Genomic DNA, 14994 nt, shown 5'->3' with positions numbered 1-14994 from the left:
CTTCACACTGAAGTACAAGGTTGGGTCCTCTTTCTGTTTCGCAATGAAGTAGGATACTGTTGGGGAACGCGGTATGCTACGCTAGCACAAAATAAAATTTTCTACCGCTTCCGCCCGGATCAATGCTGTAGATAATGGATCACGAGATTACCACTAGACGCGCAGACCCGTAGCGGAAGTAGAGTCGATGTAGCGCGTCGATGCCGAGTAGTCGAACAGCCTGCTCCTCCTCGCCGATCCCACGAACAGTTCGTCCAAGCGCCGCAGGTGCAGCGCCTCCGAGGTATCCACACGTACAGGGAGGAACTCCGTGCGGCGGACTGCTAGATCCGATCGCAAGGCTTTGGGCGTGGAGGTGCGACGGCCGAGTCTAACTCGCGTCTCAACTGGAGTTAACCCTAGACGGGTTGGTCTCCTCCACTTATATAGACGTCCCTAGTGGGCTCAACACTTGAGGCCCATTAGGAGTCTAAGCCCGATACGAGTTGGATCCGATCCAACTCGGTTCCCACCCCTTAAGCGTGTGACCCTTCAGGTTCGCGGTCAGTCGGCCACGACTACGAGCTCGGACTGCGGGCCCGAGTAACACCTTGCTCGTCCACTGGCACCGACTCAAGTCGATAGTTGGTAGCGGCGCCTAGCAGCACGTGCCAACTCCCGAGTAACCACAAGGTATATTGACGAACCATACAATGTGTCATATGCAACATTCCTTTTGCCTCGCGATATGTGTGTCGAGCTCAAGGCGAGTGCGTGTCATCCTTGTGGATAGCTCGAATCTCTTCTCGTTCCTGTGATACAGATTCCCGAACGGGTTAACACTTAACCCAAGTCGCATGGCCATGCTTTCCGAATCTGATCACTCGAGAGGGCCCAGAGATATCTCTCCGAACAGGAGGGGCAAATCCCATCTTGATCAACCATGACTCGCAGCATGCTTCTCAGCAAACCCGAAAGCTACCTTTATAACCACCCAGTTACGGAGTAGCGTTTGGCAACCCCTAAGTAGGCCGATTCACATCCCAAGCTCATACGATGACCTCAGGTCTAGGACTGGCATATACATCGTACTTGAGACTAACAAATGACAATCATCTCGTTGTGTCTCAGTGCGGGTCTGTCCGACTCAACAATCTCATTGTCGAGTCCATGCTATCAGTCGGCAACACCTTGCCCTATGACTTGTGAAACATAGTCATCACACTGATTCACATTGCTAGTCTAGGTTATGTGTCCGCATAACCTCAATGACCAGGGACCATTAGAACAACATCATAGAATACATAGTTTCACAAACAAATCACGTATTTATTGATACATATCAGTGATGATGTTCAAGGACAAATAACTCATGAATACATAGGAAATAACATCATCACATGATTGCCTCTAGGGCATATCTCCAACAGATACTGTTTCAACCATGTCATCACCCTTCCTCTCAGATCTGATCTTCAAGCGGAAGTTGCTGATTGTCTTTGTTGTGTATGGCACGATAAACCCGTTCGCATAAAATCTGGACATTAGCTGCATCATCTGACCTGCGAAATAGATAGTAAAAAAGGGAGAAGCAAAAAAATCATTTACTTAGCAACTTTTTCTCAAGAGAACAAGCAAGCCATGCAGTCTACGGCAGAAACTTTTTTTTAGATCCTTTTTCACACAGTGTTATCAAAATGCACTGAATTTTTTTTGGATAGCTGCAACCCAACAAGGTTTTTCTAGTAATTTAATCTCCATCTCTTTTCCTTCCAGTTTTGGTAAATATAGTTGATATTTCTATGAAAAAATAGTTAGTTAAACTAGATGACCACAAGGTACAACAACACACATGTAAAAATGAGCAACTTTTACTCATGTAGTTTTCTTGCAACTTTACACAAGCAGAATAGCAACAAAACCACAAGATACATCAACACATATGTAAAAGTGAGCAACTTTATTTTTACCAGTCTCTAGATTGCAGTCGCTCGCAGGAAGTCTTCTTCCTCAGGTGAGATATTCTTGTGCGACAGGAGATACTTGGTGAGAGAAGGCTTGGTTATAAGTTCATGATTGTGTTCCACAACAAAGAATATGACCTCCCACCTCCCATCCTTTAACTTTACTGTCATTTTGGCCTTGCACTCCGTTTCCTTTATCGATTCTCTCCTCCTCCTTTTCACCACCTTCTGAGATGCTAACGGACCTTCATTTGCATCAACGGGTTCGTCGTCGCTTGAACTCTCTTTTTTGCGCACCTTAGAAGACTGCCCTGCAGCATCGTCCATATTCTTGGGCTTCCTAAACTTGTTACAAACGAACTACTGCTTTTCAACAAGATTAGTGTATGCTGATCACCTAGATGTGTTTGCCTTGATAGAGAAGCACTTGACGCGCGCATAAGCATTGTAATGCTCTTTTGCACCGGCTAGTGTGTCAAATCTCATCCCTAGGAAGGGCTCCTATGGTTGAGAAGAGTATTTGAGCTCTTCCTCAATGTTGCAGGGAGGATCACGGGCAACACCAGAGGTGTTTCCAGCAACTCCAGCAGTGTCTTCAACAACTCCATTAGTGTCTTTAGCAACTACATTAGTGTCAGCAACTCCAGTACTACCCCCAGCAGTGCCTTCAGCAACGGGGGGACCCACATACGCCTCCTCATGCAAGGGCTAGGTGTCAGGAATGTGAACAGTTGCTGGAGATTCCCCCACTCCTTCATGCACATCCATCGGCGCATCAGGCGTGCAATGAACCGGTTCAGCACCTCCTCCAATGCCATCGTCAAGAGGCGCTTCTAGGTTCAAGTCCCACGGTTTTACATTCAGGCGCTGCATTATTACTACCTGCACAGGGGGAAATTTTGCAAAGTTGATAAGTATAATCAGTTTTTATGTATGTCATTTTTATGAACATAAAACAATCCATAGTTAACAACGCAAAAAACCAAAACAGTGCGCAACTGTTGTAATAAACCAAGCAAATAATTCAAGAATCCATGCAACGTTTCAAATAAAACCAGTAACTTCCAGATCTTCTTATTCATTTTTTTTTGTGTTTTTTTTACAGTGAGTGGCGGCAGTTGCATGATCATGCCAAAGAACAATAGTTTTGGACCACAAGCAGCACAAAGAATGTCAATGTGTCTTGGCAGCAACATCATGTTATGCCATGCTTATTAGATGTACATAGATGTTTTTTCTGGCTTTTTTTCACGGATCTGGTGTTTGTGGGATAACAAACGGCTATATCCTTTCCGCTTTTTTTTCACGTGGACATGGGATGTGTGGTACAAATTGACAGTATGTTAAGGAGTTGAAGTACTTAACTAGATCTTTTGTTTGCATATATATTTCATGGCAAAACAGCAGATGCCATACCTTTTCATCTGCCCACACAAATGGAGCATATGATACATGGTTTTCTGCAAAATCAGCGAATGAGCAACTTAACATGACAGATATAGCAACTTTTTTTTCGTACGTACGGCAACTTTCTCATTCAACCATAAAGCTAGTAACTAATCACGTAGGCGTATCAACACTTTGTCAGAAAACCTAGCAACGTTTTTTTATGTTGAGGAACAAGGAACCATATAACTAGCCAGCTAGCAACAAATATACTAGAGTTAGCAACTTTTACTAGAACTAGCAACAAACGCAGTAGAACGTGCAACTATACACTAGGGGGAGCAAGTAATGTTGTAGTGCTAGCAACAAACACACTAGACCCACCAACACCAACTTTTGTCACTGGGGGAACATGCAACTATACAATAGACCTTGCAACTATTACTCTTCTAGTCCTAGCAACAAATACACTAGAGATGGCAACCAACTAAGCTAAGGCGTAGGAACTACTGCATCTTCATCACGTTTCAGCACTTTTTGGTCGGATTTTTTTTGTCTACAAGCAAATTTCTGTGCATAACAGGCAACTTTTACTAAGAATTCCGAAAAAAGGGTCCCAACAAACAGATTCCGAGATTATAGGGGTATGGGAACACGAACCTTTCCACGAACCTCCACGATACTGCAGCCCAGCTCGCTTTTTTGTGCTTTTTCTCCCTTTCTTTTTCCTGATTTTCATCCTCGATTTCCTCAGCGGGCAGCCATGGACGGCGGCCAGATCTATCCCGGCTGTTCTTTCGTAGGGAAGAAGAAAGAGAGAAGGGGGACGGCGGCCAGATCTATCCCGGCGGGCTGTTTTTTATTTTTTTTAGGGGACCCCGATTCATTTGGTGGTTGGGCCAACCAGGAGATGTGATCAGACAGTTGATGAGCTGCGGCCCAAGAAAAAAAAAAGAGAAACATGAGAAAAGAAGGAGAGAGAGAGAGAGAGAGATGTGGGATGCTCCCATTGAAAAAAATTCCAAATAATTGCTTATTCTTTGATAAAAAGTTGCTATACCTTGTATATCATTGGGCTCTTCTTTGAACATAAAGTTGCTAATTAGTTGCTAAATACAAATAGTTAGTTGATAAAATACACATAGTAGTTGCTTTTTTCATACAAAGTTGTTGCACCCATCCAAAGTTTTAAGAATAGCAAACAAAATTGCCATCTTCAAAGGCTGTCGAGGAGATCTCGACGAGTCGGTGTAGGGGAACAAGTGAGCAGTGGATTCAAGAGGCGGTGCCACCGACATCACCGGCTGTTGCGGATTGTGTCAGAATGTCGGATTGGGAATTGGTGGATTGATCAAAGGGCAATGGTGTTGTGTATGGAAAGCGGTTGCCCCTACCGGAGGCTCCTCTAATCCGACTCATGGATCTGAGAGACCTGCCCTATTTTTGGAGTCTTTTTTGTAGTCGGCTCTCGTCTACCCGGCTGGGATATCCTCGTCAACACTGCTTCAACTGCCCGCCGGTGAGTTGAGGTAAGCAGCACAGAGCTGTTTTTGTTGTTGGGTCTTCATCGTGCGCGGGTTGGTTTTGTCCTGATTTTTCTATTGTGTTTAGAGTTCTTCGAGAACCCCGTACCCCCCCCCCTCCCCCCCGCTACCCACGCTGGAGGTTGTATGTGAAGGCCATCGATGGCTTAGGTCATCTGGCCAAAAGTTGATGTTGATGTTGAGGCTTGCGATGTGGGAGTGGGACTAGCACCTGCAACATCCATTTAGATACGTTGTCAACATATATTTGAACCCATATTTGAAATTTTGTAGTGCTACTGCTGGCAGGGATGGGACCAAAGAAGACAAAATGCTAGTGTGGTGACTATAGGCGAATTGATTAATCACCACATAAGCACAAAAAGGTGGCTAGCATGTGAAAACAGATTGGCACATTAGCACAAAAGTTGCTTCTCAAGAAATATTTGTAAGCGGGATCTAGTTTTGAAGAGGTCGTCGCTATAGAGCCAATAGTGAAAACGGATCATTCCAACACACTGCTAATATGTCAATCAAAGTTGAGAAGACAAAGTTGCTACTATGGTAGTCAAAGTTGCTGTTATAGTAGCCAAAGTAGGTATATATGTGAGTGAAAGTCACTTGTATAGCAGTCAAAGTTGGTAATATGTGAGTGAAAGTTACCGTTATAGAAGCCAAAGTTGCTCATATGTAAGTCAAAGTTGTCAGTATAGCACGCACAGTTGTTATTATGTCATTGAAAGTTGCCAGTATATAAGCCAAAATTGATAGCATGGTAGTCAAAGTTGACGATATAGTAACCAAAATTGCTAGTATGATAATCAATGTTGCTAGTATAGCAAATTGCTAGTATGTGAAAAGTTGCTGGTATAGAAGTCAGAGTTGCTAGTATGCTAATCAAAGTTGTCGGTATAATAGGCAAAGTTGTTATTATGTGAGTGAAAGTTGTCAGTATAGCAGCCAAAATTGCTAGTGTGTGAGTGAACGTTCCCAGTATAGAAGCCAAAAGTTTCTGATATAGTAACCAAAGTTGCTAGTATGTGAATCAAAATTGCCAGTATAACAAGTTTCTAGAATGTGAAAAGTTGCTGGTATAGCAACCAAAGTTGCTTCTATGCTAGTCAAAGTTGCCGATATAGACTCCAAAGTTGCTAGTATGCTAATCAAAGTTGCTAGTATGCTAGTCAAAGTTGTCGATATATATACCAAAGTTGCTAACAAGTGAGTCAAAATTGTTAGTATAGCAGTCATAGTTGCTAATAAGTGAGTCAAAGTTGTTAGTGTAGCACCCAAAGTTGCTAATATGCGGGTGAAAGCTGTCGGTATAGCGGCCATTGATTCTAGCATGATAGTCAAAGTTAACGATATAGAAACCAAATTTGCTATTATGTATATCAAAGTTGTCAATATAGCAGTCAAAGTTGCTACCATGTGAAAAGTTACTGGTGTGGTACCCAAAGTTGGCAGTATGCGATTGAAAGTTGCCAGTATAGGATCTACGATTCCTAATACGATAGTCAAAGTTGCTAGTACGTGTATCAAAGTTGCTAGTATAGGAACCAAAATTGTTTTCTTTGTGATTGAAACTTGTTGATATAGTAACTAAAGTTGCTATTATGTGAGTAAAAATTATTAATACAGAAGACAAATTAGTTAGTATGGTAGTCAAAGTTGTTGGTATAACAACCGAAATTGCTAGTATGTGAGTGAAAGTTGCCGATAGAGCAACCAAAGTTGCTAATAGATGAGTCGAAGTTTGTCAGTATAGCAACCAATATTGGTATTATGTGAGTGAAAATTGCCAGTATAACAGTAAAAGTTGGTATTATGTGAGCGAGAGTTGCCGATATAGCAACCAAAGCTAATAGTATGATAGTTAAAGTTGCCGCTATAGAGAAAGTTGCAATCGGGCACACATAATTGTTAGTATAACCGCCAAAGTTGCTATAGTGGAGGAAAAACTGTTGCCGGTATGCATCTAAGAAAAAATTGCCAGTAGGAGAGCCGCAGTTGCATTGTTTATCATAAAAGTTGCTTTTCGTAAAATATTTGTCAAAATATAGCAAACACGGATCTAGTATTGAAGATCTCGTCGCGAGAGAGCCAACGATGAAAACAGATCATAATTTCGACGCTCGGTTTGAAAGTTATGGCGTTTTGAAATTCAAACGAAATTAAATACACATGCATGCAGCTATACTACCGAACCGAATTGATTGGAAAGCATAGCCTGAGATTAAACACGCACATGGGGGAGAGGGAGAGAGAAGGGGGCTAACTTTTCTGCTGGGTCAAGCACAGCTGGATTAGACACATATAGGCCCCGCGTATTTTTAACAGGGACGAGGTTTTCATATTAGGGAGGCCGCTCGGAGGGCTTAACAAGCATACGGCCGCCCCCTAGACATGTCCTTATAATTTTGTCCCAAGTTTGACCAAATTTGTAGAAACAATCCACCAACGTACCGTTACAACCTTGGTAGGAGCCTGCGATGGTCCCTCTCTTCTAGTAAGCAACAATGGCACCTCCTTGGGCCGTACTATCTGAAAAATAATTCCTCAAATATAAAGCCTATTTCATTTCGTTTGACCAACAAGTAGTCTACTGATATATACTTTTTGTGACATAAAACAGATATCCTTGTATTCTTATTCACAACCAGTTCTTCACTTCGATCGTGTCTTCCAAGTGGTCGATAACGACGACGGTGACTAGGAATGCAGTGTTGATCCTCGTGTGGACATTGAAATACGCTTGCAACACCTTTCTTCTTCCTTACATGGAATCACCAATGTACTGGTCCGCGCCAAATGCTATTGATCACATGGCTGAATCCCACTGGCGCTGATCGGCAAGAGGGAAAGCCAGCAAATATCCAGCCAACGTGGCCTGCCTCTGGCACAATGGCAGTCATGCAGAGGATAAGAAAAATGTAGAACACACATGTACCTCTGTTTTTAGCGTTTTTTTCGTGATATGTCAAAACTACTTCAAATTTGATCTTGATTTGAGAAGTTCATCCAGACACTGTCTGTGAACATGTCCCATCAGCCAATCAACAAAAAAAAGAAGAGTAAAAACCAATGTGGTGTGTGTGGGGCCAGATATCAAATTGACAGATGACATATCCATTTGGCATGTATCCTTTGGAAAAAAAAATGAAAATTGTCCATAGCCAAATTACCTATACACATGTCAAAAATGACATGTCACATTTGGGCTTTGGGCCCATCTCGACTGCTCAGCCCAATCGGGAGTCCAGGGCGTATACGGGCAATGAAGAAGCCAGCCCATGAGACCGCAAAGAGAAATTTATTCGCTCAAGACAAAACATAAAGTGGCATCACACATCAAAATGTCGAGGCGTTCTTAATTGGAAAACGCCACAGGATTTGAGAAAACGCCTCAAAGGAAGAACGCTGGCCTCCCCAATAGTCTGACCGCTTAAACCGCCATGGAACGCCCAACATGATGCAGTGAAATTAAGGCAAAATGAACAATTAAACCCAGGTACACACTGTAGTAATACTTAGGCATGCAGGCAATTACAACTCAAATGCGTCCAGATCTAACTAACAAGCCTTGTTCAAATCACACAGCAAGCTAGAAAACCCTACCAAATCATGACGATAAAACGTCGTACATAACATAATTCAGCACACGCACGCACGATCCAAACAAATCCTAGCTAGTTTTAATCAAATCCGTAGTACTTTCAGCTGCTCGCTCACCACGTAATTAACACACCATCCGTCCATGCGAATACATATAGTAGCTCGCTGGCGACGCCGTGATGAAAAAACAAGGAAAAATTAACATTAACACTCTTGATCCATCGTTCAGAAGTGAAGTAGTGCTAGCTAGATACGGTAGCGATAGATCAGACGTTGTCGGATGAGGTGGAGGAAGGCAGCAGGGGCTGGGTGATGGAGGAGGCCTTGGTGCTCCGGGCGACGTGGTCACCGCCGGAGGAATTCGAAGCTGTCGCCGCCATGAGCGCCGCCTCCTTGCCCATCCTCGCCCTCTCCTCGCTCTTCCCCCACAGAACCAGGTATAGCCCAGTGATGATCAGCGCGGCGCCAATGATCCTGCATATAGTATTACGAGTCATGTCAACATTGTTTTTGCGAGCTTCATATATATGACCGTGATGAATAGGGTGTGCGTGCGTGCGTACCCTCCGAGGTAGAACTTCTCGCCTAGGGTGAGGGAGGCCATGATGGCGACGACGAGCGTCTGCACAGGCTGGTACACGGCCACGAACACCGGGCCCCCGCGGTCGATGCACCATATCTGCACGGCGAATGCCACTCCAGACGCGATGAAACCCTGGATATTTGTCAGGCATGCACAGTGAGCCAGTTGTACAAAATAATATGTGTCCAACTTTTTGGTGTACAAAAATGTGGAATTGACTACTTTTTTTCGCTGGGGATTGACTAGTTGCGCACTTTACAGACAATTTAAAATGTGCAAATATCAGTTTCCACGTAGTTTATTGAGTGCATCCGCTTTGTCTTTCCTAGTTAGAGTATATCATGTTATACATAATTTTCCTTTACCAAGTGAACGATCTATATTTTTGCATGGTCATTTTGCTTCCTCTCTTTTGTTAGCTTGCTGCTATTGATGAAAAGCAAGGAAATGGTTAATGATGAGTAGCACACAGGTAACTTTCATTAAGATCTGAGGTATATTATTTTAAAGCAAAACGGATCTGAGATATAGCTACCTCTGTCACATTGATCGTGCCCTCCACTTATTCTCATGACTAAACCAAAAACTATACAGTATGCCAAAAAAGAGTCTAGCTAGCTACTAATTAAGCGGGTGACGCTTGTGTGCATAAACAACAGTCCAAAGGTAGGTTGAGCACTTGAGCTAGCTCAATTAGAGAGAAACGCTAAACATGCGAAAAGTGATCATTTGACAGCTCGTTGGACCACTTTTTTTTTCATGTTCTCCTTAAAAAACAAGAAGCTTTTTTTTATCTGATCCTACGTTTGGTATTTTTTTTTACACTTCTCTTTGTTTAAAGAAGAAAATAGAAGCTTATATTGATGTAGATGCTATGTCGAGTTTTTTTGTTTCGGTTTTGCTTTGCCCATGTCATCTGAATTTTAGTTAGAAATCAATCCATTGATGAGCCGGACATCGGATCTGGTTTTTACTTAATCCGATAGTTCTGGTACATTGACTGAGATTGAAGTCATTTTTACATGTTCTTAGCCCCTCACAGATGATTAAAGACTAGTTAGATTAATTTAGATAAATATATTTTTTAGAATAAACCCAACATGAAGCATCAAGTATTAGGATAAATATACTCACGGCGTAGAGGATAGTGAAGATCTCGGAGCCGGAGTGGAAGACCCAGGCTTCGGCGTCCCTCTCGAGGAAGGCGGCGATGACGAGGAACTGGATGACGCCGAAGAAGCAGGTGTAGGAGGTGACGGAGAGCCGCGCCGGGTACTTCTTGAGCACGGGCGCCTGCAACACAAGCCATCCGGACCAGGAAAGGCAGTGCCCGATGAGGTACACGCACCCCAGCGTCCAGTTCTTGCCCTCTCCCGCTAGTGCCGCCGTCCACGACACCTCCGGCCTGCCCATGCTCATCAGCTTGTCGCCGCCACCGGGCCCGAAGATGGTGGGCCCCTTGTAGAGCGTGATCACCGACGCGCCCGCCACGCACGCTAGCGTGCCCACCACCTTCGCCACGCCGTCGCGCCGGTCCAGCCGGACCTTCTCGATCCTGCACGTACAATGCATGCATGTATGTAACAATTTATTGATTTATCACGTTTGGTCACGGTCAGATCGGTCTGGGCCGGTCCCTGTACTAGCTTGTGGCTGTTGTCTGTGTCGTACCGGAGGGCGGCGGCCATGGCGAAGGTGATGGCCGGGACGGAGTTCTGGATGGCGGAGGCGAACGTGGGCGACGTGTTGTCCAGCCCCAGAAGGTAGAAACCTTGGTTCGCCGTTATTCTGACCATGAATGAATCAACAATAAAGCATTGATCATAAAAGCTAGTTACAAACAATATTAATGGTCATCAGATCATGACGAACCCGCATAGCGCGAGGAAGAAGAACTGGATGACGAAGTTGAGAGTGAGCTGCGGCCTGTCCTTCCTGCACACACCAAAGCAGACCAGTCAGTTAATTAGGAATAGTTACTATTGAGTTTCTATGTATGTATGTATGTATATATATGCATACGTACTTCTCGAGGAAGTAGGCGAAGGGGACGAGGAGGATGAGGGCGATGATGTTGCGGTAGACGGGGAAGACGAGCTTGCTGATGCCCATGTTGAGGGCCAGCCGGGACACCACATGGAACCCGGCGTAGCCGAACTGCAGCGATAGCATGGCCACATGGAGCTGCATCTTCTCCGGCATGCCGCACACCCGACGAGCCTCCACGTCCGCCATTGCTGCTAGCTAGCAAGCTTCTTCCTTGGGGCCAAAGGAGAAGCAACCAAGTTTAGAGAGGAATTGAAGCCGGAGGAAAGGAGATTTGAGAGCTAGCTATGGCAGCTAGGCAGGGGGATATGAGTGAGGAGTGCACTGAGGGCTCTCTATATAGAGTGATAGATAGATAGACAGTAGGGTGAGAAGAGTAGACATCCATCCAACACTGACAGTGAAGCCAGTGAGTGAGAGTGAGAAAGAATATCCATGCATGCGGGGTTAAGCTAGCCATGATCCCTGCTGGCCGGGATCTCCGTCCAATTCTGCCTTGGGAGATCACAGGGGAATTTTATGGACCCCGCACAAGTATTTTCTTTGCTCAATTAGTGAGCGTGCGACGCACCGACGTGGCACTACAACTGTCACTGTTTTTATGCTTGTCGTACCTGCACTTGGATCCGTCTCTTTAGTAGTAGTATTACCTCCCAAGGGAACACACTTTAGCTTGTGCGTGCTGCAAAGTTAGCTTGCACTTGAGTTGTTCAATTTCGCCGGCCGACCGTAACTTTGGCAGTAGTATGTAAAAATGATGGGCGCGCTCTGTAAATATAGACACATCGATCTCACATTAATTACGAACAGAGTATGCAAATTAGGTATTTGTGATTGTATATACTCCCTCCGTCCCAAAATAAGTGACTCCAATTTGTATAGATTCTTATACAAATTCACATCATTTGGGACGGAGAGAGTAGTACACACACATCAATCATTCCAAGCCCGAAATGATCGTTCCCACCAGCGCATCGACAAATTAGTCTGAAAATTTTCAAGACTGGCATTGGATGTGTCGGGGAGGGTTCAACTCCCCTTGTGTTTGTTAGGTAATATATCCATTCGGTATTGACTTTTTTTAGTTAATGCGACAAAATGTTCACTAAGTTGCACAAAAAATATGTGTCCGATTTGGTAGGTAATGCACCCAACGTTCATAAATGTAAGAAGTCATAGCTTTGAACTATGTCAAACTTTTTAAAGTTTGACCAAGTTTACAAGAATATATATCAACATCTAGAATTAATGTCAAATAAGTATAGTATGAAAATATATATCATGGTTGATTTAATAAAACTAATTTAGAGTCATAGAAATTTGTAGGTTTTTTTTATAGACTTGGTCAAAATTTAAGAAGTTTAACTTAGGACAAGGTTAGAACTTCTTATATTTAGAAGTGAAGGTAGTATATCCCAAAATTCGGTATTGCTCTTTCGCTAAAGGAATGAAGAAAATCCTATGCTCATTAAATTGCGCAAAAAAAATTTGGAAACTTAAGGTGAAATGTGGATATATTTTTTATAGTGGTGATGGTGTTGAGGGTAAGAGAAAGCATGGAGAATATGTTTTTGATGTCAATTAACTTAGGGTCAATTAGAATAGTCTGATTTTTGTGAATTGGTTTTAACATTTTGGGCTAAAGTTGAACTCTACGGGTAGCGTATAGTTTAATGGGGTGAGTTTTCCGTTGCACCATGTGGGTTCAATTTGCTTTTGGTGAATACATTATTCCTAAGAAAAATTTAGTGAGAAGAAACATTTAGCAAAATATTATTCCTAGGGAGCACGGTCTCGCGGGGGCAAGGAAGGAGGAAAAGGGAAAAAATTGATCGGCCGGAAAGCGAAGCCGATCGACGGCGATGGGCACAATGACCACAACGGCGACACCTTGGGGCTCACTGTCTAGAGGGTATACTCCCTCCGCTCCGCCCACTTGCCGGCGTGCTCTCAAATTTACATAAATATGGATGTATCTATTATTAAAAGCGTCTAGATATATGATATATGTAATATTTCGAGAACAATTTAGAATCACAGGGAGTAACTCCGAACTCCGCACAAGAAAATCAATCTGAGCTATCTAGGTTCGGATCAATTCTCGCTAATTGCCAAATTTAACACGACGCGTGGAAGCTGACACCTGCTAGCGTCTATCTACCACACATGATGTGATCTGAGTAGTGTGGCGTCGCTGTTGCGAATGATACGTGAGGAGACAGCAGGTAAACTAAGCCATTGGGTGGACTGGCTCGTTTGCTCGCATCTCGTTTGGCGCCACTCCAGTACTCCACTGACCCGTGCCGGAGCGGCAGCAACTGGCACTGCAGATCGATTGACAGAAAGGAAGAAAAGGGGATCAATCGATGGATGATGGGTATATGTGAGGGCAAGCCCCTAGAATATACTCCATAATGCAGTGTGATTAGACCAAAGGTAGCTACAGATCAGTACTAGTCTGCCTTCGTGCTTGTGTTTCCTGCATGTTTTCCTCCACGATGTACACCCCAATGCGGCGCAGGTAGGTCCTCAGAATGCTTATGTTTCTCAAGATTCTGAAAGAAACTGAAACTGTACGTGTGGAGAGTGAGTGAGTGAGTACTGTTTTGTGGAGTGCATATATACACACATCTCGACCACATCTGCATCGTATTGCATGCACCAACCGTGCGCACCAAACTTCGATCATGATCTGATAATAGAATTAACTTAAAAGTATTGTAATCTAACTAACTGATGCAAGAGAAGAAGGAAAATAGGGCGAGAAACAAAAAGGAAAGAGTGCAAAAGAAAAAGCAGGAAGAAAAGCTGCAAACCCACATGTGTAGGACAGTAGGAGTATTTGTTTACCCATCTCCCACTATAGCATATGACATTCAGAGTGAGTACATACATACATACATACAGTAGCTGGTGCAAGAGAAGAAGACACTTAATTTCAAATAAACAAATTAAGAAAGGATGCACTTTGAGTATATTCGATGGATCGGTTTCCCGGTGCACGCTGAGCTGCTGAGATCGATCCTTTCCTTTCCCCTGCTGCTTTTCAGGAACATGCTGCTCGCCTCTGCCACGACACACACCATCATCATTCGCTTTGTATCTCGACGTACGTACTCTGATCGATCCACCCAATTAAATTGTACTCTTGACTAGGTAAAGCTTTCCTAGTACTCCTAATTAATCGATGTTAGCTACCAGCTTTGGATAACTACACCTCACCTCACTCTCCCTATGTTTCGATCCACTTTGTCTGAAACATAAGCTGTAACATGGAATTTATATTCAACGGTCCCCTCGTGTCGGTGTTGCATGCACTTCTGTTTAATTAACGGTAGATTCACATGGACGGACGCCTGCATGCGATCGACAGCCATGCGTGCATGTGAGAGCTCACTTGGTGAGAAACCAGGATCAGGATCAGTATTCAGTATTTCCTCCCTACCAAAATAAGTGGAAACCAGGATCAGTATTCAGTATTCCCGCCCTACCAAAATAAGTGACGTGGATTTGCATAAGAATTTTTACAAATCCACGTCACTTGTTTTGGGACGCACTACTACAAAATGGTTTATATGCAACGGCACATCAGTAACGGGTCCGGCGCGACCGTTACTGATGAACAAAGCGGGGTCTACCCGTCCCCGCCCAGCCATACATCAGTGACGGTCGCGCACTGATGAACCATCATACCTCGTGAGGTACATCAGTGGCGGTCGGTTAAAAGGCGGCCGCCACTAATGAACCACGCATCAGTAACGGTCGCCCTGATGTACCCACTATTATCAGTAACAGTCGCCCAATTCCCGACCGCCACTGATAATCGTCGCGGTTTAAATACGAAGAGCAGAGTTGCAGCTGGTCGCGCTGCGCGTCGTAACGGACCAGCTACGGCCGT

At 43.9% G+C, this 14994-nt stretch overlaps 1 protein-coding gene across 1 annotated transcript; it reads right to left on the bottom strand.

Moving 5' to 3' along the window:
* Positions 1–8335: 8335 nt before the first annotated feature.
* Positions 8336–11449, bottom strand: LOC100822482 (protein WALLS ARE THIN 1). The gene is made up of 6 exons (XM_003577609.4): positions 11077–11449; positions 10923–10985; positions 10722–10838; positions 10185–10605; positions 9031–9182; positions 8336–8941 (listed from the first exon to the last, which is right to left on the bottom strand). The coding sequence occupies exons 1-6, from the start codon at positions 11283–11285 to the stop codon at positions 8734–8736; spliced, it is 1170 nt and encodes a 389-aa protein (XP_003577657.1). The 5' UTR covers positions 11286–11449; the 3' UTR covers positions 8336–8733.
* Positions 11450–14994: the final 3545 nt, after the last annotated feature.

This window comes from Brachypodium distachyon, chromosome 4 (assembly GCF_000005505.3).
Source record: "Brachypodium distachyon strain Bd21 chromosome 4, Brachypodium_distachyon_v3.0, whole genome shotgun sequence".
NCBI lineage: Eukaryota > Viridiplantae > Streptophyta > Magnoliopsida > Poales > Poaceae > Brachypodium > Brachypodium distachyon.
The sequence above is the reverse complement of the archived record's forward strand: the minus strand, read 5'-3'. Positions and strand labels throughout refer to the sequence as shown.

What these genes read in the sequence shown, in the direction of transcription:
- LOC100822482 (XM_003577609.4), bottom strand. Translation starts at nt 11,285, where the DNA reads ATGGCGGACGTGGAGGCTCGTCGGGTGTGCGGCATGCCGGAGAAGATG. An exon ending in GCCATGGCCGCCGCCCTCCG is followed by an intron (nt 10,606 to 10,721) that starts GTACGACACAGA and finishes TTGTACGTGCAG; the next exon opens with GATCGAGAAGGTCCGGCTGG. An exon ending in GAGAAGTTCTACCTCGGAGG is followed by an intron (nt 8,942 to 9,030) that starts GTACGCACGCAC and finishes TACTATATGCAG; the next exon opens with GATCATTGGCGCCGCGCTGA.